This window comes from Thalassophryne amazonica, chromosome 6 (genome assembly GCF_902500255.1).
Source record: "Thalassophryne amazonica chromosome 6, fThaAma1.1, whole genome shotgun sequence".
NCBI lineage: Eukaryota > Metazoa > Chordata > Actinopteri > Batrachoidiformes > Batrachoididae > Thalassophryne > Thalassophryne amazonica.
The window spans coordinates 40,466,501-40,493,939 of record NC_047108.1 but is presented as its reverse complement, the minus strand read 5'-3'; the positions used below and the strand labels follow the sequence as shown (position 1 = coordinate 40,493,939).

The window sequence follows — 27,439 nt, the reverse complement described above, 5'->3', positions numbered from 1 at the left end:
AGGCTGGACTATTGTAATTCATTATTATCAGGTTGTCCTAAAAGTTCCCTAAAAAGCCTTCAGTTAATTCAAAATGCTGCAGCTAGAGTACTGACGGGGACTAGAAGGAGAGAGCATATCTCACCCATATTGGCCTCTCTTCATTGGCTTCCTGTTAATTCTAGAATAGAATTTAAAATTCTTCTTCTTACTTATAAGGTTTTGAATAATCAGGTCCCATCTTATCTTAGGGACCTCGTAGTACCATATCACCCCAATAGAGCGCTTCGCTCTCAGACTGCAGGCTTACTTGTAGTTCCTAGGGTTTGTAAGAGTAGAATGGGAGGCAGAGCCTTCAGCTTTCAGGCTTCCTCTCCTGTGGAACCAGCTCCCAATTCAGATCAGGGAGACAGACACCCTCTCTACTTTTAAGATTAGGCTTAAAACTTTCCTTTTTGCTAAAGCTTATAGTTAGGGCTGGATCAGGTGACCCTGAACCATCCCTTAGTTATGCTGCTATAGACGTAGACTGCTGGGGGGTTCCCATGATGCACTGTTTCTTTCTCTTTTTGCTCTGTATGCACCACTCTGCATTTAATCATTAGTGATCGATCTCTGCTCCCCTCCACAGCATGTCTTTTTCCTGGTTCTCTCCCTCAGCCCCAACCAGTCCCAGCAGAAGACTGCCCCTCCCTGAGCCTGGTTCTGCTGGAGGTTTCTTCCTGTTAAAAGGGAGTTTTTCCTTCCCACTGTAGCCAAGTGCTTGCTCACAGGGGGTCGTTTTGACCGTTGGGGTTTTACATAATTATTGTATGGCCTTGCCTTACAATATAAAGCGCCTTGGGGCAACTGTTTGTTGTGATTTGGCGCTATATAAAAAAAATTGATTGAAAAAATTGATTGATAAAATATAAAAAGCCTTCAGCATCCACAGCCTATTACTGTGGTTACAGTGTGTATTTGTTGAAGACAACAGTGGAGTGTGTCACTGCATATCGATGACAAAAACTTAATCTTGATCTAATACGCTTTAATTTCACAAGACAAGCTTTGATTTTTGAAATAAATACTGTCCCTGTGTGGACAGGACGTGTTCAGAAGTTAAGACAATAAGATTGATTCCCTCAGAAGCTCTTCGGACTTTTGAAGGACAGGCTGGCTGACACCTTGCACAGTGTTTTTCTCACTCAGATGTTACAGTCACAACTTTCAGTGCTACACATGAGTACGCCGTGAAATAACTGGTTTTTCACTTCATATTCTGAGAGGTTAAACTCAGCGACACATCAGCTGTAAGTTAGCTACAAAAGGGCAAACAAGTTTAACAAGAATCATATTCAAATAGTGACACTATGCTGAATTGTGTGTGTATATATACGAGTATATATGTGTGTGTGTGTGTGTGTGTATATGTATGTATAGTGCAACCAGAAAATATTTACAGTGCTGCACTTTTTCCCACATTTTTTTAATGTTACAGCCTTATTGCAAAATGAGTGAAAATCATTTTTTCCTCAAAATTCTACACACAGTACCTCATAATGACAATGTGAAAAATGTTTTTTTTTTTGTAAGTTCATTAAAAATAATAAAAAAAAAACCCTAAGAACTCACGTGTACATAAGTATTCACAGCCTTTACCATAAAGCTCAAAATTGAGCTCAGGTGCCTCCTCTTTCCACTGATCAGCCTTGAGATGTTTCTACAGCTTAATTCAGTTGATTGGACATAATTTGAAAAGGCACACACCTAAGGTCCCACAGTTGACAGTGCATGTCAGAGCACAAAACAAGCATGAAGTCAAAGGAATTGTCTGCAGACCTCCGAGACAAGATTGCTCGAGACAAAAATCTGAGAAAGGGCACAGAAACATTTCTGCTGCTTTGAAGGTCCCAATGAGCACACTGGCCTCCAACATTCATAAATGGAAGAGGCTCGGATCCACCAGGGCTCTGCCTAGAGCTGGCCACCCGTCTAAACTGAGCAATCGGGGGAGAATGACCTTAGCCAAGGAGGTGACCTAGAACCTGATGGTCACTCTGTCAGAATTGCAGTATTCCTCTGTTGAGAGAGGAGAACCTTCCAGAAGGACAACCATCTCTGCGGCAATCCACCAATCACGCCTATATGGTAGAGTAGCCAGACGGAAGCCACTCGCTAGTAAAAGGCACATGACAGCCCACCTGGAGTTTGCCAAAAGGCACCTGAAGGACTCTCAGACCACGAGAAACAAAATTCTGTGGTTAAGATGAGACAAATACTGAACTCTTTGGCATGAATGACAGGTGTCATGTTTGGGGGAAACCAGTTACCACTCATCACCTATTCAATACCATCCCTACAGTGAAGCATGGTGGTGGCAGCATCATGCTGTGGGGATGTTTTTCAGCAGCAGGAACTGGGAGACCTGTCAGCATTGAGGGAAAGTTGAATGCAGCAATGTACAGAGACATCCTGGATGAAAACCTGCTCCAGAGCACTCTTGACCTCAGACTGAGGTGACGGCTCATCTTTCAGCAGAACAATGACCTGAAACACACAGCCAAGATATCAAAGGTGTGTTTCAGGACAACTCTGTGAATGTCCTTGAGTGGCCCAGCCAGAGCCCAGACATGGTTCAGAGAGGTTCTGTGAAGAGGAACGTACGTCAGGAAGTGTGCTGACGAGCGTGAGACCTCACCCCCTCCTCTTTCACAGACCGTGCATCAAACCCTGGACGTTCTCTGCATCCACTGATGATGAGATGGCTCCCAAGACGACGATCTCACCCGTCTGGTCACAAGGTCGAGTCTCTGGCGAATACACACTGTATACTCCAGTCTTAAATGCCACCATGTTCCAATCCATATAGATGCACCTCAGCTGTGAGTCCTGACGAGCTGCAGGTGATCAGGGTGAGGTCCTGATAACCTCAGCAACACAGCCACTCAGTCCCAAATGCAAGCCACCTGGAAGGAAAAACAAAAGACAGAAACAAAAAGGCAGCCAGGCCCTCCAGCCATACAACAGTATCATCTAATTATTATAAAATTAAAAACAAATTATTTTTGAGAGAAAATATCTCATGTTTTAATGCTCAAAAACATGTAAGTTTTATTTGATATTATTTAATCAAAGATGTGTGTTTGTGAATGTTATTCTGTCTTGTTTAAATGTGAGTGATTAGAAGAGCACAGGATGAGGGAAAAACCAAGAAAAACACTCCTAATTTGAACACCATAGGGTGCTTTTTTTTTTTTTTTCCAAAAGAATGAGTATAAGCATCAGTGGTTAGACAGAAGGGTGGACAGATGGACAGACAGACGTGGCATGGTACAACAATTAACTGACAGCCAAAGATGGTAAAAAAAATCACATACTGTTTCTGAAATTTGATTCTTTTTTTCCCCTGATTTCGTTGTTTTATGAAAAAATAGGTGACACTTATACAATGATTGAAAAAAGTGTATTGTGAAAGAGCGTCAACTTCAGCATTTTGGACAGATGGCATGTTTCTCTGTGCATGATCCAGTATGCAGGTGCCTTAGTGTTAAAAATATATTTTCAGTAATTCTACTTTTTAGGTACTTTTGTTGGTATAATACCTATGTGTTGCTACTGTACTTACTACTGTAAGGAGAAGTGATGTGGTTCTAAATATGACAAAAATGAAATGCATTTTTTGGAATATTCTTTAAATCATTATTGAAAACACACCTTGCTTGCTGTAAATTGGTTTGGCTTACAAAAGTAATGTAATATAAAATATATATTGGGATGGGATGGAAACACACACACACACACACACACAAAATCGTGACAGTGATTCTTACATTTATTTTGTCTTCAGTTTCATTGAAGACAGCATGAACCCAAGATATTTTATGTTTTGTGTGGACAACAACATTTCAGTTGTTAATATGCATCAATTTCTTCATGTTGTGGCACTAAAGCATTTAACATTTTGTAACAGTGCCATTCTGCCTCACAACAGTTTAAAACTGTTTTTGGCATTAAGGATTCAAGGGATCAAGCCTGGCGATTGTTATTGTGTACCATTATTTCCGTAAACACAACACTGGCTTGGTCGCGTTGCATTTTTCATTTTAAAATTCTCACACATTCTCGATTGTGAACAGGTCAGGACAGCAGGCAGGCCAGTCCTGTGTCCATATCCTCTCCATCTTCACCTATGACTTTGCAAAAATTCTGGAATATCCCTGAAAAAGATTTTGTCTTGAAAGCAACATAATGTATGTTACTCTATAATCTCAGTGCACCTTTCTGCAATAATGCTGCCATCACAGAAGTGTAAATTCCTTTACCAAGCGCACTCACACAACCCCATATCATGATAGAGTCTAGTTTTTGGACTTGTTCAAGTTCAAGTTCAAAGAACTTTATTGATCCCTAAAAGGGCTATTCATCTTCACACCCAAATACCTCATACAAAATACAGCAGTTGATCCACAATTATTACTAGTTGAATATAACTTGTTGTGTGGGCCGCTGAAGAGGAGGTACTGCTGGCCCACCACCACCAGAGGGCGCCCTGCTTGGAGTGTGGGCTCCAAGCACGAGAGGGCGCCAGACCTAGAAGAAGTAACAGCTGTCATTCATCCCCTGCACCAGCTGTCACTCGTTCATCATCATCACCACCATAAAAGCCGGACTGCAACTCCACCTCCTCGCCGAGAAATCGACTACCAGTACAAAGGTAATTTCTCTGCTGACTAACACTGTGTGTGTAATAACTTGAACTTCTATTGCAGCCGTTTTCCTGGAGTGTTGCCTTATCTGGAGGATTGGCGTTTGGTGTGACAGTGACGGCTTCGCCTCACACCCCATCTCAGATAAGTGGTTGGCCAGGAGCTGCACGAGTGTGTGTGATTTGGAGGTGGAGGTGCTCCCTCCTAACTGTGTTTGGACTGTGAATTACTGAGTGTGCGGACTCACACTCACACATCATATCTCTGCTTTCTGCCAGCAGTACCAGGGTCGACAGCCGAAGACAGAGGCCACCTGGGGACTCTGTGTTCTTCAGACCGTTGGTGGTGGAGGCCGTGTGGGACGCGGCTTCTCTCTCGTCAGGGGTCTTCTATCTTCGAGCCTGCCCACACGTCACCTGGTGTTTATTGACTATAAAGATTACGGCACGTTTCGTTGTGTATTATCACAACATTAAATTGTTACCTTTTGGCTTACTCATTGTCCGTTCATTTGCGCCCCCTGTTGTGGGTCCGTGCTATGACACCTTCTCAACAGGATTTCTCGGCCATCGTCATGGATCCCGAGGGGCGTCAACCCGAGCTTGAACGGCCAATGGAAGAGCCAGGAGCGCAGGCGTCAGCGGGAGGCGTGTTGAGTGAGCTGCAGCAGATCTTAACCGCCTTCACGGCTCGGTTAGATTTAGTGACCGAGCAGAATGTCCTCCTTAATCGGAGGGTGGAGGCTCTCACCGCCAGGGTGGAAGCGCGCAATCAGGGCGCTGCTGCAGCCACTCCTCTGGCTGGTCCTGGGCCTGTATCAGACGTTCCACTGGTCGTTCAACGAACCCCCCCACCGTCCCCTGAAGCATACATAAGCCCTCCGGAACCGTACGGGGGCTGTGTTGAGACGTGCGCAGACTTCCTCATGCAGTGTTCGCTCGTCTTTTCACAGCGCCCTGTCATGTACGCATCAGGCGCTAGCCGGGTAGCTTATGTTATTAATCTGCTTCGAGGAGAGGCACATGCCTGGGCTACGGCGCTTTGGGAGCAGAATTCACGGCTCCTAACGTCTTATACTGGGTTTGTACAGGAGTTCAAACAAGTGTTTGATCATCCCAACAGAGGCGAGACCGCTTCGAACGTGCTGCTGTCTATGAGACAGGGGCGCCGTAGCGCAGCCGAGTATGCAGTCGACTTCCGCATCGCGCAGCGAGGTCCGGCTGGAATAACGTTGCGCTCCGCACCGCCTTTGTAAATGGACTGTCCCCGGTCCTTAAGGAGCACCTACTGGCTAAGGAGGAACCGCAGGATTTTGACGGGCTTGTCAATTTAGTTATACGCTTAGACAACCGTTTAAACGAGCATCGTCGGGAGCAGGCTGGGGGGCGTGACCGGGCACGAGCCGTCCCTCCCCCTTCAGGTTCCGACAAGGTGACGTCGTCCCCACGCTTCACTGCCAGAGAGTCCCGTGTGGCTACAGCTCCCCCTGCTGAGGAGGCTATGGACACGAGCAGGGCCAAAGTGAAAACAAATGTCAGACAAAGGAGGCTGGCCCGCGGGGAGTGTTTTGTCTGCGGCTCTTGTGAGCACATGCAGAAGGACTGCCCTAAACGGTCAAACTACAACGCCCGTCCTTAGAAACTGGGCTAAGGGTGGGCCATAACACACACGCGGGAAAACCCCGCAAATCTGCACGAATCCCAGTAACAATCCTTTGTGGGGATTTAACCCTTCACGCCCCAGCACTGGTAGACACGGGGTCGGAAGGGAATTTGCTGGACAGCAGATGGGCAAAGGAAGTAGGGCTCCCCCTGGTGGCTCTGCCGGCACCATTGCAGGTGCGAGCACTAGATGGCACCCTGCTTCCATTAATCACACATCAGACACAACCAGTGACTTTGGCTGTGTCTGGGAATCACAGGGAGGAGATAGTGTTCCATGTAACACCATCTACCTCCCGAGTGATTTTGGGCTTTCCATGGATGGTGAAGCACAATCCCCGGATAGATTGGCCGTCCGGGGTTGTCACGCAGTGGAGCGAAACCTGCCACCGGGAGTGTTTAGGATCCTCGGTTCCTCCCGGCACTACGGCTAATGAGGAGGTCAAAGTTCCCCCCAATCTATCGGCGGTGCCAAAGGAGTACCATGATCTTGCTGACGTTTTCAGCAAAGATCTGGCGCTCACTCTTCCCCCGCACCGACCGTATGATTGCGCCATCGATTTGGTCCCGGGCGCTGAGTACCCGTCCAGTAGGTTGTACAACCTCTCACGTCCGGAACGCGAATCAATGGAGACCTACATCCGGGACTCCTTAGCTGCCGGGCTGATCCACTTCCCCGATGGGTGCTGGTTTCTTTTTTGTGGGCAAAAAGGACGGCGGACTCTGTCCATGCATTGATTACAGAGGGCTGAACGAGATCACGGTTCGCAACCGATACCCATTACCTCTGTTGGATTCAGTGTTCACGCCCCTGCATGGAGCCCAAATCTTTACGAAATTGGATCTTAGAAACGCGTACCACCTGGTTCGGATCCGGAAGGGAGACGAATGGAAGATGGCATTCAACACCCCGTTAGGTCATTTTGAGTACCTGGTCATGCCGTTCGGCCTCACTAACGCCCCCGCGACGTTCCAAGCTTTGGTAAATGACATCTTGCGGGACTTCCTGCATCGGTTCGTCTTCGTATATCTGGACGATATACTCATCTTTTCCCCGGACCCTGAGACCCATGTCCAGCATGTACGTCAGGTCCTACAGCGGTTGTTGGAGAACCGCTCTGTTTGTGAAGGGCGAGAAGTGCGAGTTCCACCGCACTTCTTTGTCCTTCCTGGGGTTCATCATCTCCTCCAACTCCGTTGCCCCTGATCCGGCTAAGGTTGCGGCGGTGAGAGATTGGCCCCAACCAACAAGCCGCAGGAAACTACAGCAGTTCCTCGGCTTTGCAAATTTCTACAGGAGGTTCATTAAAGGTTACAGTCAGGTAGTTAGCCCCCTGACTGCCCTGACCTCCACCAAGGTCCCCTTCGCCTGGTCGGATCGGTGCAAAGCCGCGTTCCAGGAGTTGAAACGCCGGTTCTCGACTGCACCAGTTGTGGTGCAGCCTGATCCTGATCGCCAGTACATAGTAGAAGTGGACGCCTCTGACTCAGGGATAGGAGCCGTGCTGTCCCAGAGCGTGGAGGCTGATAAAGTTCTCCATCCTTGTGCCTTCTATTCCAGCAGGTTGACCCCAGCTGACCGGAGCTATGACGTCGGCAATCGGGAACTTCTTGCGGTGAAAGAGGCTCTTGAAGAGTGGAGACACCTGCTGGAGGGGGCATCGTTGCCCTTCACGGTTTTCACAGACCATCGGAACCTGGAGTACATCCGGACCGCCAAGCGGCTGAACCCCAGGCAAGCCCGCTGGTCTCTGTTCTTCGGGCGCTTTGACTTCCAGATCACGTATCGCCCCGGGACCAAGAACCAAAAATCAGATGCATTGTCCCGGGTGCACGAAGAAGAAGCCAAAGCGGGGCTGTCGAACCCCACCGAGACCATCATCCCCGAGTCCACTGTCGTGGCCACCCTCACCTGGGACGTGGAGAAGACCATCCGGGAGGCCCTGACAAGGAGCCCGGACCCGGGGACTGGCCCCAAGAACAGACTGTACGTCCCACCAGAAGCAAGAGCTGCCGTATTGGACTTCTGTCACGGGTCCAAGCTCTCCTGTCATCCCGGAGTGCGTAGGACCGTGGCAGTAGTCCAGCAGCACTTCTGGTGGGCGTCCCTGGAAACCGACGTCTGGGACTACGTCCAGGCCTGTACCATCTGCGCCAGGGGCAAGGCAGACCATCGGAGGACGACGGGACTCCTCCAACCCCTGCCAGTGCCTCATCGCCCCTGGTCTCACATCGGCCTGGATTTCATCACGGGCCTCCCGCCGTCCCAGGGCAACACCGTGATTCTCACGATAGTGGACCGGTTCTCCAAGGCGGCCCACTTCGTGGCCCTCCCGAAGCTCCCGACGGCCCAGGAGACGGCAGACCTCCTGGTCCACCACGTCATGCGGCTGCATGGGATACCATCGGACATCGTTTCAGATCGTGGTCCCCAGTTCTCTTCACAGGTGTGGAAGAGTTTCTGCAAGGAGCTGGGGGCCACCGTGAGTCTCTCGTCCGGGTACCACCCCCAGACAAATGGCCAGGCAGAGCGGGCCAACCAGGAGTTGGAGCAGGCCCTTCGATGTGTCACCTCCGCGCATCCGGCGGCCTGGAGTCACCATCTGGCCTGGATCGAGTATGCCCACAACAGCCAAGTTTCGTCTGCTACCGGCCTCTCCCCTTTTGAGGCACGTTTGGGGTACCAGCCCCCATTGTTCCCACTGGTGGAGGGAGAGTTCGGTGTGCCCTCGGTCCAGGCCCACCTCAGGAGGTGCTGCTGGGTGTGGCGGGCCGCCCGCTCTGCCCTGTTAAAGGCCCGGACGAGGGCCAAGGCCCATGCGGACCGCCGGCGTTCCCCGGCCCCCACATACCAGCCCGGGCAGGAGGTATGGCTCTCGACCAAGGACATCCCTTTGTGTGTCGACTCCCCAAAGTTGAAAGACAGACTCATTGGACCCTTTAAGATCCTCAAGATCATCAACCCGGCCGCAGTGAAGCTTCAACTCCCGGCTTCACTGCGGATTCACCCTGTCTTTCATGTTTCCTGTCTCAAGCCACACCACACCTCGCCCCTCTGTACTCCGGGACCTACGCCGCCTCCTGCCCGGCTCACTGACGGGGAGCCTGCCTGGACAGTCCGCAGGCTCCTGGACGTCCGTCGTAAGGGCCGGGATTTCCAATATCTGGTGGACTGGGAGGGGTATGGACCTGAAGAACGCTCCTGGGTGAAGAGGAGCTTCATCCTGGACCCGGCCCTCCTGGCCGATTTCTATGCAAGACATCGGGACAAGCCTGGTCGAGCGCCAGGAGGCGCCCGTTGAGGGGGGGGGTCCTGTTGTGTGGGCCGCTGAAGAGGAGGTACTGCTGCCCCACCACCACCAGAGGGCGCCCTGCTTGGAGTGCGGGCTCCAAGCACGAGAGGGCGCCAGAGCTAGAAGAAGTGACAGCTGTCATTCATCCCCTGCACCAGCTGTCACTCGTTCATCATCATCACCACCATAAAAGCCGGACTGCAACTCCACCTCCTCGCCGAGAAATCGACTACCAGTACCAAGGTAATTTCTCTGCTGACTAACACTGTGTGTGTAATAACTTGAACTTCTATTGCAGCCGTTTTCCTGGAGTGTTGCCTTATCTGGAGGATTGGCGTTTGGTGTGACAGTGACGGCTTCGCCTCACACCCCATCTCAGATAAGTGGTTGGCCAGGAGCTGCACGAGTGTGTGTGATTTGGAGGTGGAGGTGCTCCCTCCTAACTGTGTTTGGACTGTGAATTACTGAGTGTGCGGACTCACACTCACACATCATATCTCTGCTTTCTGCCAGCAGTACCAGGGTCGACAGCCGAAGACAGAGGCCACCTGGGGACTCGGGACTTGGCGGCTCCGGTGTTCTTCAGACCGTTGGTGGTGGAGGCCGCGTGGGACGCGGCTTCTCTCTCGTCAGGGGTCTTCTATCTTCGAGCCTGCCCACACGTCACCTGGTGTTTATTGACTATAAAGATTACGGCACGTTTCGTTGTGTATTATCACAACATTAAATTGTTACCTTTTGGCTTACTCATTGTCCGTTCATTTGCGCCCCCTGTTGTGGGTCCGTGCTACGACACCTTCTCAACATAACTAGTAATAATTGTGGACTTGTGGAACATTCTGGATGGTCCTTTTGTCTTTGGTCTGGAGCACACAATGTCCATGTTCAAAAAAGAATACTGATTCATCTGACCACAATACAAGTTTCAACTGTGTAATGGTCCAACCCAAATGCCTCTAAGCTCAGAGACGTCCAAGCCACTTATGGCCAAGTTTAACACAAGCCAATGTTTTCCACAACAAAGTTTTAAATGTCAAAAGTAACTCCTTATTGTAGTGCTTGAAAAAGGTTTCCCAAAGTCATCCCTTGCCAGTGTGGTTATATCAGCTATTAATTAATTGTGGTTCTTGATGGAATGCTGTCTGACGGATGGAAGTTTTCACTCTTGCCCTGTACACACTAAAATTATGAACAATTTCATTGAATCATTTAATGGTATTATGCAGTATACTGTTGAGGGAAAACATTTGTTTTCAACAACTTTTTGACACAAACTAGAGATATTTTGAACAGTATGAACAATAGAAGAACAGACCTTAATATTCAGTACAGAAACTTTTGTTTGTAATTGCACAGGTCAGACGTTTCCTGTAGTTCTTGAACAAGTTTGCACACTGCAGCAGCGATTTTGGTCCACTCCTCCATACAGAGCTTCTCCAGATCTTTCAGGTTTTCAGTTTCAGCTCCCTCCAAAGATTTTCTATTCAGGTCTGGAGACTGCCTAGGCCACTCCAGGACCTTGAAATGCTTCTTACAAAGCCACTCCTCAGTTGCCCAGGTTGTGTGTTTTGGGTCACTGTCATGCTGGAAGACCCAGCCATGACCCATCTTCAGTCCTCTTACTAAGGGAAGGAGGCTATTTGCCAAAATCTCACGATACATGACCCTATCCATCCTCCCTTCAATACAGTGCAGTCGACCTGTCCCCTTTGCAGAAAAGCACCTCCAAAAATGATTTTTCCACCCCCACGCTTCATGGTTGGGACGGTGTCCTTGGGGTTGTTCTCATCCTCCAAACATGGCGAGTGGAGTTGATACCAAAAAGCTCTATTTTGGTCTCAGCTGACCACATGATCTTCTCCCATGCCTCCTCTGGATCATTCAGATGATCACTGGTGAACTTCAAATGGACCTGGACATGTGCTGGCTTGAGCAGGGGGACCTTGCTGCCCTGCAGGATTTTAAACCATGACGGTGTAGTGTGATACTACAATGTAATCTTTACGATTGTGGTCCCAGCTCTCTTCAGGTCATTGACCAAGTTCTCCCGTGTAGTTCTGGGCTTTCTCAGAATCATTTTGTCCCTGGTGTCCATAGACAGCTCTTTTGTCTTGTCCATGGTGGACAGGTTGGAGTGTGATTGATTGAGTGTGTGGACAGGTCTCTTTTTTACAGGTAACGGGTTCAAACAGGTGCAAATAATACAGGTAAAGAGTGAAGAACAGGAGGGCTTCATGAATTAAAATGCAAATGAATTATTTAAAAATCATACATTGTGATTTTCTGAATTTTTTTTAGATTCTGTCTCTCACAGGTGAAGTGTACCATGATAAAAAATTCCACATCTCTCCATTCTTTGTAGGTGGGAACACTTGCAAAATTGACAGTGGATCAAATACTTATTTGCCTCATTGTATTTAGACAGTGACATCATTTTTGTTTGCCTGTCTTGTTTGTGTGTGCGCAACACCACAGTCATGTTGAAATGAAACATCCAAGTGCTTGTGTTGTAGATTTTGTTTTAATTCAAGGGGTTTAAAAAATTTTGTTTTACACACAGTCTCTCCACTTTTAGAGCCCATAAGTAACTGGAGAACTAATTTTAAGCATTATTATAATATAAATCATCACTTTTGCAGCAACAAGCCACATATGTCACTGTTTCATTATTTACAAATGTTCACAAATCTGTGCAATCAGGTTAAAATGGCATTTAACATCAGAGGACAAGATCAAAGGTCAAATGTGTTAGTGATGATGGAGACAAAGGATGAGACAAGGAGTCAGATTCAGTTTGACCTTCAGTCAAGGACCTTTCACTGTAGCAGAGTTAAGGGCCCCTTCACACTTAACACGAAAGACGCAGAAACTGGAAGAAAATCTGCGAACCCAAAACGAAATGGGGAACCACAAAAATTTCACGTGCTGTGGAGAGGGACACATGGTCGGACAGGCATGCACGATTCATGGCGACATTTCGTGCACGCTCATGCTCTCACGCACGAACACAGTGCGAGCACGTGGAGAGTTGCGCACACAGCAGTGGAGGAAACAGTTAGGCACAGTCAAACCCATGTGTGCTGCTAGGTTATGCCACTTTCATGTGGCACTTAGACACTTGTCACAGGCAGGTTGAATGTGGTCGCCTGCTGTCTACGATTATACTTGGTGCACAAATAGCCAAGCCTTTTCTAAGTGTGCAGTGAGCGGTGTTAGATGTTCATGTGCGACACCTCGAATTTGGCCAGCCTTGCCGAGAGGGGGATCGAATGAGCACGCACCGGGCATTGTCTGCCTTTCGGCCACTTGTGTGTTTGATTGATTGTAGTGACAGGTGTACGAGGCGTTTGAGGCGGCTCCGATTTTTCACAAATGGCATGCAATTCCTCCTTCGTGCGCTAGTCAGCTTCAATCGTGTTATGTGTGAAGGGGCCCTAAAGAAAGAAAGAAAAGGAGGAAGGGTGAGAGGAAAAGAGTGGAAGACAAGAAGGAGATGGACAGGGAAGGAAAAAACAATGGTCAAGTTCAAACAAGGAAATACAAAGAATGAGGGAAATGGATGAAGTTTAGTGGAAAAAGCAGAGGATGAATGTCAAGTGATCTGAGTCTCCAGTGTGTCTGTAGCCCAAACAGAGAGGAAAGAAAATGCTGTTATTCAAAAATCAGATGAATAAATACACAGACTCCTGTTTTGTGAATTTGCTGCACTTTAATCTTGTGTGTTTTCTTTCTGCTCTCTTTCCTGCTTTCGTGTGGACAAAAAGATAAAGTACTGAACAGTAAGTGACGTTTTTATGAAATGGCGGCTCTTACATCAGCAGACATACATCATCGGTCCAGTGTGTCTCTGTCACTGGAAAATAGACACATCAAAATTTTGTGCACTCACAGGAAACAGCCATCTTCACGTGAAGACAAATCTCTGAATATTGCAAAATGTCAAAAATAAATTAATAAATTAACAAATTAAATAAAATAAACATCCAAGACCATTAACAAAATAGCAGGACCATCAAAGTTCACAATTCACGCAAAGTGTGACCAACAGAATTTTGGTGGTTAATATACGTACGAGGTCGATCAGAAAAGTATCCTACCTTTTTATTTTTTTCAAAAACTATATGGATTTGAATCACATGCGATTACATCAGCCAACCTTGAACCCTCGTGCGCATGCGTGAGTTTTTTCATGCCTGTCGGTTACGTCATTCGCCTGTGGGCAGGCTTTGAGTGAGGAGTGGTCCACCCCTCCCGTCAGAATTCCTTTGTCTGAAAACTTCCTGAGAGACTGGCGCTTTGCTTTATCAAAATTTTTTCAGAACCTGTGAGGCACATCCAAGTGGACACCATTCGAGAAATTCAGCTGGTTTTCGGTGAAAATTTTAACGGCTGATGAGAGATTATGGAGTGTTACTGTCGCTTTAAGGACTTCCCACGGAGCGGGACGTCCGCACGTCTTTCATTACAAAATCTCCTTTAACAGTGGACTGTCCAGATAAACTGCTGATCCTGACCTCTTCTGAAAGTTCTCTGTTCTCTCACGACGTCCTGGTTCAACAGAGGCTTAAATTTGGAGGTTTTCAGCTCGAAACAGGCTGACGATGGCGCCTCGGAGCACTGCGCGACGTCCCGCTCCGTGGAAAGTTCTTAAAGTGACAGTAACACTCCATAATCTCTCATCAGCCGTTAAAATTTTCACCGAAAACCAGCTGAATTTCTCGAATGGTGTCCACTTCGATGTGCCTCACAGGTTCTGAAAAAATTTTGATCAAGCAAAGCGCCAGTCTCTCAGGAAGTTCCCAGACAAAAGAAATCCGACGAGAGGGGTGGACCACTCCTCACTCAAAGCCAGCCCACAGGCGAATGACGCAACCGACAGGCGTGAAAAAACTCACGCATGCGCACGAGGGTTCAAGGTTGGCTGATGTAATCGCACGTGATTCAAATCCATATAGTTTTTGAAAAAAATAAAAAGGTCAGATACTTTTCTAATAGACCTCGTATATATAGACTTTCCTATTTAATATCAGCTCACAGTGCAAACTGTCAGATTTAATTTGAAAGAATTTGTGTATAAATTTGGTAAACAGTCAGAACTACGGCCCTTTTGTGTAGATCCCCTTTTTAAGGGACCAAAGGTAATTAGACAAACGGATGCTGATCTGTTTCATGTACAGATTTGTGATAAGCCGGCATCACAGAGGAAAATCCAACATGAAATAAGAATACAACTCTTCCTGACCGGATATCAGGACATTAAAGTTCAACTGTGGCATTTTAGATGTGTTAAAAGCCACAGAGTCATCTTGTGGTGTTGGCTCAGCTCACCTTTTTTAAAATCTTTTTTAACCATGCAAACAGAAGATGTTCGGGTACGCCTTTTTGGTGAACATCTTGTGGATCGATGAGAACCAGTAGCTAGAGATGATTTTGAATCATATAAATCACTTGGACTTCAGATCAAGCACTCAATATGAAAAAAACAAAAAACAACAACAATAAAGTGACTCCGCAAAAAGCCGGGATCTGAAACAAGAAAAACTGTCAATTTCCAATTGTAATGGGCATGTCTGTATGTGACTCTGCTCTGATGGCAATAAACACACTGATATCAGTTTTGACAAATGGCAGAAATGCTGTGGGGTGTTTTTTTTTTTTTTCAATGTTATGCTGCCGTGTTGTTTCTGTTGGTCACACAGTTGGGCACTAAAAGCTAGATGTGGTTTCAGTCCCATTAGACACTTACTTGACTATAATCATAAAATATAATGGAGAAATTAAACACTTCATATGAATTATTTAGGCGATCTAACAGGATAACGCCCTGGCAGACTACAAACAAGTCTGTGTGGATAAAGAAAAAGCTGATTTGTGACTGGAGACAACTATTACAGTAAATCAGAGCTGGACGTCAGCGTCCTCGCTGCAGCTAAACAAAGAGCGCGTCTGTGCCTCTTCTCGACAGTGACTACTGCTCACTCACTCCTGTTTCAGAGTGTTTCCTTACAGTTTGTGTGTGTGTGTGTGTGTGTGTGTGTGTGTGTGTGTGTGTGTGTGTGTGTGTGTGTGTGTGTGTGTGTGTGTGTGTGTGTGTGTGTGTGTGTGTGTGTGTATGCTCAGTGTCAGAGCCTCCAGTACTGATACAGATGCCGACATCATACACAGCTTTTTCTCAAGAGGACATCAATATGAACTGTGAGGCCAGTGGTAACCCGACGCCCACGTACGTACCCTGTGTGTGCACATGTGTGTCTGAGAGAGAGAGAGAGAGAGAATAAGATGTTCTCTGTCCACTTCCTGCTGTGGTGCCACACCTTTCTGTTGGCATGGTAATAAATGTCCTCCTAATAAAATCAGAACAGTAACCAAATCATTTCTCCACTTCTCTTTCCTCCCACTCCTACCTTTCTCTGTCCTCTCTCTAGCTCCCTGCTCTCAGTTTCTTTTTTCTTAAATCCAAATTATCTTTATTTCCACTGGAAACTTTAATAAAAGGATGTGGACACAGAAAGTAAAAAATGTACACACACACATATATATATGTGTGTGTGTGTGTGTATATGTGTGTGTGTGTAAATACAGTACTGTGCAAACATTTCAGACATATTTAATGCATCATGAAAGCATTAAAAATTATGGAAACCTGATTATTAATAGATAATTGTATGATTAATTTCAACTTTAATCATAATTGATGTGAAAATTATAAGTACCTGTATTTTTTTGGTTCATAAGTCACACCAGAGTATAAGTTGCAGGACCTCAAAAACTATTTTAAGATGAACACAACTTAAAGTATGAGCAGTTGTGTTTTACAATCATTTTAATATTGTATGATCATTTGCAACTGTGTTTGTGTGGTACTCTACTGGCCACTACACCTACAAAGAAATTATTATTCTTATTCACTTTTGTTGTAACTGAGAAGATTAAAAAGGGGGTGGGGAGGGGCATTAAATGGTACTTTTATTATAACTCTGGGATGCCTAAACATTTTGCACAGTACTATGTATATTTGTGTATACAGTTGTATGGGAAGGTTTGGGCACCCCTGATAAGTTTCATGATTTTCCTTTATAAATCATTGGTTGTCTGGATCAGAAATTTCAGTTAAATATATAGCAGACGAACACACTGATATTTGAGAAGTGAAATGAAGTTTACAGTATCTACAGAAAGTGTGCAATAATTAGTTAAACTAAACTAAATTAGGCAGGTGCATAAATTTGGGCACCCTTGTCATTTTATTGATTTGAATACATTTAGCACTAATTATTGGAACAAAAAATGGGTTTGGTAAGCTCATTGACCCTTGACCTCCTGATACAGGTGATTCCAATCATGAGGAAGGGTATTTAAAGTAGGCATTTACAAATGTTTCTCCTATTTGCATCTCTTCTAATGAGTGGCAACATGGGAGCCTCTAAACATCTCTCAAATGACCTGAAAACAAAGATTGTTCAACATCATGGTTTAGGGGAAAGATACGAAAAGCTATCTCAGAGATTTCAGCTGTCAGTTTCCACTGTGAGGAACATAGTGAGGATATGGAAGACCGCAGGCACAGTACTAGTTAAGGCCCAAAGTGGCAGGCCAAGAAAAATCTCAGATAAGCTGAAGCAAAGGATGGTGAGAACAGCCATAGTCAACCCACAGGCCTGCTCCAAAGACCTACAACATAATCTTGCTGCAGATAGTGTCTCTGTGCATCGTTCAACAATACAGCACACTTTGCACAAGGAGATGCTGGATGAGAGAGTAATGCAGAGGAAGTCTTTTCTGCATACATGCCACAAACAGAGTTGCTTGAGGTATGCTAAAGCACATTTGGACAAGCCAGCTTCATTTTGGAATAAGGTGCTGTAGACTGATGAAACTAAAATTGAGTTATTTGGCCATAACAAAGGGTGGTATGCATGGCTGAAAAAGAACACAGCATTCCAAGAAAAACACTTTTTACCTACAGTAAAATTTGGAGGTGGTTCCATCATGCTGTGGGGCTGTGTGGCCAGTGCAGGTGCTGGGAGTCTTGTTAAAGTTGAGGGTCACATGGATTCCAGTCAATATCAGCAGATTCTTGAGAACAATGTTCAAGAATCAGTGACAAAGTTGAAGTTGCGCAGGGACTGGATCTTTCAACAAGACAACGACCCTAAACACTGCTCAAAATCTATTAAGGCATTCATGTAGAGGAGCAAGTACAACATTCTGGAATGGCCATCTCAGTCCCCAGACCTGAATATTATTGAAAATCTGTGGTGTGATTTTAAGATGGCTGTCCATGCTCGAAAACCAACAAACCTGAGATGTTTTGTAAAGAGAATGATCAAAAAATACCTTCAACCAGAATCCATTGGAAGCTATAGGAAGTGTTTAGAGGCTATTATTTCTACAAAAGGAGGATCTAGTAAATATTGATGTATTTTTCTGTTAGGGTGCCCAAATTTATGCACCTGCCTAATTTTGTTTAAAGAATTATTGCACTTTCTGTAAATCCTATAAACTTAATTTCACTTCTCAAATATCACTGTTTGTCTGCTATATGATATATTTAAGTGAAATTGCTGATCCAAACAACCAATGATTTATGAAGGAACATTATGGAAATCATCAGGGGTGCCCAAACGTTTACATACCACTGTATATATATGTAATCAATCAGTTATATATTAATCAGTATAAAATTAACTTTACAAAATTTCATAGACTTTCAGGGGAGCAAAAAAACACAGGCTTTGTTAGTGAAATATTAATGATAACTAGTATTGTTTTCTGTCAGTTGAATTATCCTTTTTGTAAAGACTGGAATATTGTAATTATTCACATTTTATTTGGTGTCTTAACTTTAGCAGAGATCTTTCTGTAAATTTTTGCTTCTCTTGTAGATGTATGTTTGTGTTATTAATGAGGATTCGCTTATAAAACAAACTGACCGAAATGAAAATGAACAAACAAATAAGTCAATAATATATCTGTACATTGTACAATGTACAGTGTTAATCCTGCATGTTTAGCTGCTTTATGGCTTTTTATACTACTGCATGTAGTACATGATATATTGCTTTCCTCGTGAATCAATATGTGACTGTGTAAGGAGTCTGTCTGTCCATAGTTTCCGCTGGGTGAAGGATGGCAAGATGTTTGGGCCTGAGCTTAATGGGTCTGGGTCGGTGCGAGCCGAGGAGGACGAGCTGCTCGAGTCTTACGAAGGCTTCTACCAGTGTTACGCCTCCAACATGCTGGGCACTGCAGTGACACAAACCATTCAGGTCATCGTTGAGCGTGAGTCACAGATACACACAGTGGGTGATACATACACTTGTCAATCAAATACACAGACACAGTATGTGCACATACACAGTGCTATGTGTGTGCAGCCATCAAGTGTCACCAGTTACCACATTATGTACAGTAAGACAACAATGTCTCACACACGCTTCACTGACTCACCGAGGTTGACGTTTCTGCTTGCTCATCTCATTACCATGGTAACCATTTCCTGGAAACAGAGCTTTGAGGTCAGTGCCTCCAAAGGGTGTGTGGAGCTGCCGAGCACAAAGCTGTGTTTAGACGGCAGCGTCCGACGGGAATCTGTTCAGCCGCCAATTTTACGGCCGGCAAAGAGGGACAGTGACGCTGTGACAGCTGACGGGGTTTATGCGGTTTAAGGATTTGTTTTTACAGCAGTGTTCAATATATTTTGAGAATTTAAAAGGTAAATTCACCATTAAGTGGTTTTTATAGCACAATTCTCAGTAGTGTCTATTTCAAGCCAAATCAATTTTATTTATTTACCACTGAATCACAACAAAACAAAAAGACCAAACTTTGAGATTACATAACATACAGACGCCCAGCAATCATTCCCCTTAGGTAAGGTACATGGAGACAGTGGCAAAAGATAACTTCCCTTTTCACAGGAAGAAATTTCAATCAGAACCAGACTCTATGGAGGGGACATCTGCTGTGACCCACAGGGCTTGTGATGCTGTAAATCTATTTGTGATCCAAAAAGTAGGACTCAAGATGTACTACTTGCATCGTGAGGAAATGTCAGCTATGACATTATGTCTATGTGGTGCATTCCTCTGTGCATGATCCAAGACACTGGTGCTTCAATGCTGAGGACAACAGCAAAGTGGAGAAGGTCAAGGGGACTCCCACATATCGCTTGGCTGCAGCAGATAGGTGATTAATTTCAAGAGGTGGAGATAGACCAGTTGTGTATCTGGGCCATTGGTTATGCTGCCAACAGCCTCACAAATCAACATGTAGACTCAGGAGAACACATCCATCTGTTCCACAGCAAGCTAGCTGGCTACTCTTAATCTATGTCTGGAATCTACATTTTAACTCTCCTGGGAACCAGACCAGTCTATGCCAGGCTACATTTTCTTGAAGTCAGAGTAGTTATCAGCAGTGTGATGGTTCTGTGTGGTGCTCAAGGACATTTCTATACTCAGTGGCAATTTGGGCTCAAACACAGCAACCCTTCCATTGCCAGACATCCTGATCAAGTGACTGAAATGTGTCACCTCCTACAATTAAATGTCATGAATTAACACTGTCCTGCATAATGTGGCTAATTTCCTAGCACATGAATTTCTTAATTCATCTTTTGTTTTGTGTTTCAGCTCAACCAGTTCTTTTGAAACAGCAAAAACAACATACCAAAGCTTACGAGGGAGAAAGTATCATCCTGACCTGCAACCCCCCAGAAAGCTCCACTCCTCCGGACATCCACTGGATGGATAAGAGTGAGTGTCAATTTTTGGTTTTGTGTCTCCTGTCCAGTTTGGCTGGATCAATCGTGTAACTGGTACATTTCTGAAGAATACTGGCAATCATCAGGGGTGTATCGTCAAGGTCCTACACTGTTCAGTGTTTGGAGGGGAAGAGTTTGGGGTAGGATTGTGGAAACCAGTGGCTTTGGTGTCTTTGTTGGTAAGGAAATGTTAACTGACCCTGATTTTGTGGATGACACTGTGATCTTTGTGGAATCAGTGGATGACTTGATTGTAGCAGATAAGACGTTCAGGGAAAAGTCAGAACATCTACATTTGTGATTATTCTGAATTATATAGACTGAATTACAAGAATTATTTAAAAAAAATTACAAGGCTAAAATCCAGGCTTTCAGATCACTGTTCCTTTACATGTCAAGAAGTGTATCTGTGTGCAGCTGATACACTAACATTGTGAGGGAACATCAGTTTTGACATTGTGGCCATGTGGCAAGTTACTCTGCTTGAGATGGCCAAGGGAAAGGCTATATTTCACCTCTACAGCTGATAGACGGACTGCTTGACTGCCTGGGTAGTTGCCATCCAGGACCCAAGGCAGTTCCTTGGTGTCAGGGATGTGGCAAAGCGCAGCACCAGTGCATGCTCCCAGACTTGACTTGCAGTGGCATCCATGTCTCTGAGCCTTCATCCATTGGGGTCAAGAGATGCCTGGATAGAGCTTATGAAGTCACAAAGTCACTGGACAGAGGAGTTTTGTTTATCTGTGCATGATTCAGCACACATGGACTTATTGTTGATGACATCAGCAACAGGAAAAGGCCAAGAGGCATTGGTTGTGCCCAATAAATGGCTATTTTCCCAGAGCTAAGAACTGACCTACATAAGTGGTTGCAATGCAGCACCACTTCTGTAGTATTTTGGATATGATGATGTACAGCACCAGCACATGCTCATTGCTCACAGACCTGACCTACCCAAGCAAAAAAACATGCATGTTGATTTACTAACAAAGCACACGAGGACTGTGTCTTTCAAACATGCAAAATAGCGAGTATTGTCCATTTAGCGTCTTTGACTTTATCAATATGCAATTTAGGGTTTGTCCTTTTTCTTATATAACCATGCACTTGGAACATTGCTGTACATTTAAGAATTGGTTAATTTTTCAGCAAGACTGACCACTCTTGGCTTCTGGTCTCTAAGACTGTTTTAACACAAACATGGGGCGGGGAGCAATACCAGATCAGTGAAGTCCACCTCCGGGAAGACTCCATCACTGGTCGCTGTGTGTAGAACTGGTTATCTTTTCAGCTCGGCTGACCGCACTTGGCTCCTGCACTATCCTGTCTGCAATTCTTCACATGGCTGTTCTGCAACAACCAACTCTATTGTTTCCCATATTGTTTGTTAGGTCAGGCCCCAGCAATTACCCATGCCCATTGGGCTGCTGGTGATCTGAATCCAGCCCTGCCCATTGGTGGTATGCACTCAGTGTTCTTGTAGTCTGCATTTATGTGATTTCCAGAATGTGTTCTTTTGGAGTGCCTTGCATCATTATGTAAACTGTGTTGCAAACTATTTCCACTCAAACTAATGAATGCAGCAGTGTCTAATCCCTACACACAGACACACACACACATACACACACACACACACACACACACGCACATGTACGTGCACACACTCACTCAGATGTTTTCCTTTTCTTGGCATCCCTTCTGTCTTCAGATATTACCCTCTGGCATTTCAGTCTAATGAAATAATGTCCTTTAAGATGTCAGTTTTGTTTATCCCAGACTTATAAGTCAATACTGCAGTGAAGAAAAGAGACCTGAGACTCCTCAGTAAACTAAAGAAGCAATCCTGCGGGGTATTTCACAAAAGCTACATAATAATTGAAGGTGTGACTTTGCAGTTGTGCTGCTGAAATTAGCTGTGATGTGGTTTCATTTTCATGAACACAGTGGCACATAAATTACCATGAAGCAATATTCTGTGGGGCTAGTCTGCTACAAACCAGGTTAAGTGCCAGGCTTGATTCATCCTGGAGCCTTATCGGTTCACTCCAACTGAAAGCCAAAGTGTTATTGTACAGGTAGCCCGTTAATTCCTGTTATGTGTGATTGTGATTGAACAAAGTGTCACTCTCTGTTTCTGTGTGCTGTGATTAATTATTTTTAGTTATAGGTTATTGTACTATTTACTATTTTATATATGTGTCGTGGCTCTGTTCTCTGTGTTTTGAATGTAACACGTTGTGTGCACTGAGCCGTCATTTCCAGCTGTCAGTGAGTCTCTGGCCGGTGATCAGCTGATAGGTGTCTTGCGGTGCTGTGTGCGCTCAGACATGGTTGGCTATATGTGATCTGTCTATATATAAATAGCAGTACATAAATGTCATGCAACTGTGCTCCCCCGCACACCACGTATTGGGGGGCGGGCACCAGACACGCACACACCATGTGTTGCGGGGGGGAAGGGAGTGGGGGGGCGCAACAGACATGCACACCACATGTGTTGCGGAGGGAGCGGGGGAGGGGGGCACGACACACGCACGATACTCACGCACGCCACGTGTGGAGGTGGGAGCCAACAGTCTGGCATGTCACATATATGTTGCTTGGCAACACCACAGTTGTGCGGGCACTTAAACAAATTTCACAGCCAGCTCGAAAGTGGTCGCCTGCTCACTATTTTCGTGCATTATACGAGGTCTATTAGAAAAGTATCCGACCTTATTATTTTTTTAAAAAACATATGGATTTGAATCACGTGTGATTACATCAGACATGCTTGAACCCTCGTGGGCATGCGAGAGTTTTTTCACGCCTGTCGGTTACGTCATTCGCCTGTGGGCAGTCTTTGAGTGAGGAGTCGCCCACCCTCTCGTCGATTTTTTCATTGTTTAGGAATGGCTCAGAGACTGCTGCTTTGTTTGATCAAAATTTTTTCAAAACTGTAAGGCACAACTGAGTGGACACCATTCGATAAATTCAGCTGGTTTTCGTTGAAAATTTTAACGGCTGATGAGAGATTTTGGTCTGGTAGTGTCGCTTTAAGGATGGCCCACGGTGCCTGATGGCGTCATCTCGCTGTTTCAAGTTGAAAACTTCCACATTTCAGGCTCTGTTCACCCAGTAAGTCGTCAGAGAACAGAGAACTTTCAGAAGAAGTCGGCATGAGGAGTTTATGCGGACATTCCACTGTTAAAGGTCATTTTGTAATGAAAGAACGTGCGGGCAGAATTGCATGTCGGGTCGCACTCGACCGCGGGGGGTCGCGACAGGAAAAACACCTCCGTTGGAAAACGTAACGGGCAAGTTGGAACATGCCCAAGCTGTTAAACAATTTCTCAGTTACTCACTTGTTGAAAGCCATCAAAAGCCGCCTGAATTTTACAAATGGTTTTCAACACGGAGGTGTTTTTCCTGTCGTGGCGCACACAGATTTGCGGCGTCATCACGGAAACGACTCGGCGAATTTGCGTGCACGTCTTTCATTACAAAATGACCTAACAGTGGAATGTCCGCATAAAGTCCTCATGCCGGCCTCTTCTGAATCTTCTCTGTTCTCTCACGACGTCCTGGGTTAACAGAGCCTTAAATTAGGATGATTTCAGCTCGAAACAGCCAGAGGATGTCGCCTGGGAGCGCTGCGCGACGTCCCGCTCCGTGGGAAGTCCTTAAATCTCTCATCAGCCGTTAAACTTTTCACCGAAAACCAGCTGAATTTCTCGAACCACTCGGATATCCCTCACAGGTCCTGAAAAAAGTTTGATAAAGCAACGCGCACCGTCTCGGGCAGCATCTCAAACAAAGGAATTCAGCCGAGAGGGCTGGACCAGTGCTCACTCAAAGCCTGCCCACAGGGAAATGACGTCACCGACACGCGTGACAAAACTCACGCATGCGCACGAGGGTTCAAGCATGATTGGTGTAATCGCATGTCATTCAAATCCATATAGTTTTTTTGTTTTTTTTTATAAAACTGCCAGTTAGTTTTATAAGATACCTCGTACATGAATGGCCTCACATTTCCTAAGTGTTCCGCGAGTGGTATTGGATGTTCGTGTGTCACCTGGAATTTGGCACCTGCCACAAGACGGATCGAATGGGCTCTCACAGGACACTCTCTGTCTTTCGGCTGCTGGTGTGCGCGAATAGTTGTAACGACACGTGTATGAGGCGTTAGAGACAGCTCAGATTTTTAACGAATGGCATGCAATTCCTCCTTCGTGCGCTAGTCGGCTTCAATCATGTTATGTGTGAAGGGGCCCTAATGGTCTGTCATGTCATTGTGCTCACATAACATATTTTCTGGACTATATGTTGCACCATAGTATGAGTTACATCTGTCCCAAAGTTCATCATGAAGAGGAAACAAACATATACAAGTTGCTTAAGTGTATAAATGACATTTATTTTTGAAACATGATGCTACTACTTCATGCAAGAAGAAGGAAAATAAATTGTACTGGTGTAATATTTATAGTGTAAAAATCATATTAGCAAGCATAAGCGAATGGGCTAAATATGTACATGTTTATGTTGGGAAAGTGTAAGTACACGGACCCACAACAGGGGGCGCAAATGAACGGACAATAGAATAGGTCAAATAACAACACTTTACTGTTGCGAACGTGCACAACAAACACAACAGATTCCACAATAGATCAAAGGTCAAATTAGAAGGTGTCGTGTGGGCAGGCTCGAAGATAGGAGACGCCTGTCCAAAGCAGAACCGGAACCACACGATTTCCTCCGCCGCCAGAACCCGGGAATACTGGAGCCGCCAAGTCCCGAACTCCCAGGTGGCCACTGCCTCCGCGTGTCGGACCTGGTACTGCTGGCGAGGAACAAAAACACAATTAAACGTGGGTGCGTCTGCACCCAGCAATCTGCACGGCAGGGAAGCTACCTCCACCTCTCGTTGGAGAAAAAGTCTGTTATCACTCACAAAAATCACAACAAAAAGGCTTTCTATCAAGCAGTCAGGCTGAGGATATTACCTTTCAGGTAGAACGATATCTCGGCAAAGAGGTGGAGATGACGTCTTGCTGATATACCGATGCAGATCAGATGAGTGGTGACAGCTGTCACAGGTGATGAGTGTCAGCTGTCACCCCGGCTGCTCCTGTGAGGCGGCAGCGCCCTCTGGTGCCTGGAGCCCGCACTCCAGGCAGGGTGCCCTCTGGTGGTGGTGGGCCAGCAGTACCTCCTCTTCAGCAGCCCACACAACAGTTTAACTCAGTAAATATAAATTAAGTTTTTAATTGATTTTGCAATATAGTTAGTTTTACCTTAGCCTAGCCACCCTTAATAATCATGTCTCTGTAGAATTTTCATCAAGTCATATTCATCTTTTATTTATTTATTTATTTATGTGCTTGAATATAAATCTAATTTGACTAGTTTATATTTACGTTAGGGGTTGTGGAGGAGTGAAGAACTTCAATGGAAGTGACAAACATGCTCATCTGAATCATACTTGCACCTGTGCTTTTCACACAGGCAAGCATTCCACCATTCTATGGCATACATGCTATTGCTACAGTCTATGCATTGTTAACCAATAAACAATGATTAAAATAACAAGAGATGCAAAAACAGGGAAAATTAAAGAACAAACGTGAACTCAGATCAATCTGTTTTCTATTGCGGGAGCGACCGTCTTTTCCTCTGAGTGGCATGTATGAGCATACAAACTCAAGGTACACATAAGATCTATATTGTCTGTATATTTCTATAATCTTCTGGCAGATCTTATGAAAAAATTACAGCTATAAAAGGGTTTTGTGCAGAGTGATATTGTGCACTTTGAGGTGACTTATGATGTGACTTGGCACTATGAATCACTTCATATGTCACTTCAAAGCACTATACATGTGTAAGGTCTTGATTGGCGTCAGCATTCCTGTTCCTGGAGATCCTGCATGTTTTCCATTTTCTCTGCTCCACCCACTGCTAATTAACCATGGCAGGTGTACTCAGCTAGTCAAGAGCTAAGAAATATAAGACTTTACTAACCAGCTGTGTTTGCAGCAGGCACACATGGAAAACATTCAGAGTAAGTGATCTCCAGGATCAGAGTTGGTGATCCCTTGTCTCAACCTTACCCAGCCCGTGAGCAATACCTGAGCAGGCACATTGCTCATGGGTTGCTAATGAAAATATTACGTTTTATGCATTTTATATTTTTTTCCCTCCTCCTCTGCTCCTGGAAGATCTGACCTTTGTCTGCATGATTCTGGACTTTTTGTTTCAGAGATGGTGCACATCAGCAAGAGTGGCAGAGTCACGGTTGGTCGAGATGGGAACTTGTACTTTTCTAACCTTCTCAAAAGTGACACCAGGGATGACTACATCTGCAATGCTCAGTATACAGCAGCCAGAATCATCCTCCCAGCAGCGTCCGTCTCCCTCACCGTCTTGCTTAGTGAGTAAATCCCCGCCCAGCACATAAACACTGGTCTGTGGTCTGTTGTTTATGGAACAGACCAGAGGTGGGACGAAGTCAACATCAAGTCAATCTCAAGTCATGAATCAGCAAGTCCCAAGTCAAGTCTCAAGTCATAATGACCACCAAGTGTTTGACAGCTGACTTGAGACTTGATTGATGACTTACTCCCACCTCTGGAACAGACAAAAGAAAATCCTTCTTTTAAGGAAAACAGAACATCTGTTGGAGCAGCAGAGAGACTTTTGGTCAAGAGTTCAGATTAAATATTTAAAATTCTGCCGGCTAAAATGAGTAAATAAATAAAATCTGACTTCTTGATTCACATACTGATGGAATACTGGTCACAAAAGATAATATCATAGGATGCATTAATGTTGCAGTGTTAATTACACAGACAATAATTTACTGAACTGACAGACACAAGAGTTTTGGGCCCCAATATTCCATCTAATACAAAACAAATAGCGCACAGTGCAGTGCAAGTGTCACGGTGGTTGTCCATCTTCATCAAATAGCAAGTCTCTATTGCTCCCGGTGTGTAGTGAGCGCCTTGTACGGCAGCAACCTCACATCAGGGTGAATGTGAGGCATTATTTGTAAAGCGCTTTGAGCGT

The 27,439-nt window shown here is 45.2% G+C and overlaps 1 protein-coding gene across 4 annotated transcripts in view; it reads left to right on the top strand.

The window, feature by feature from the left end:
* Positions 1-27,439, top strand: part of LOC117512083 (neural cell adhesion molecule L1.1-like) — a 166,242-nt gene that overhangs the window by 60,409 nt on the left and 78,394 nt on the right. For 2 of the 4 annotated variants that reach the window (XM_034172044.1, XM_034172043.1), the window contains exons 3-7: positions 13,386-13,400; positions 15,742-15,844; positions 18,734-18,903; positions 20,256-20,378; positions 26,631-26,801. In XM_034172044.1, the coding sequence (XP_034027935.1) occupies positions 13,386-13,400; positions 15,742-15,844; positions 18,734-18,903; positions 20,256-20,378; positions 26,631-26,801 (582 nt within the window). The remainder of the gene's footprint in view (positions 1-13,385; positions 13,401-15,741; positions 15,845-18,733; positions 18,904-20,255; positions 20,379-26,630; positions 26,802-27,439) is intronic. The other 2 variants (XM_034172046.1, XM_034172045.1) reach the window with 1 other exon arrangement.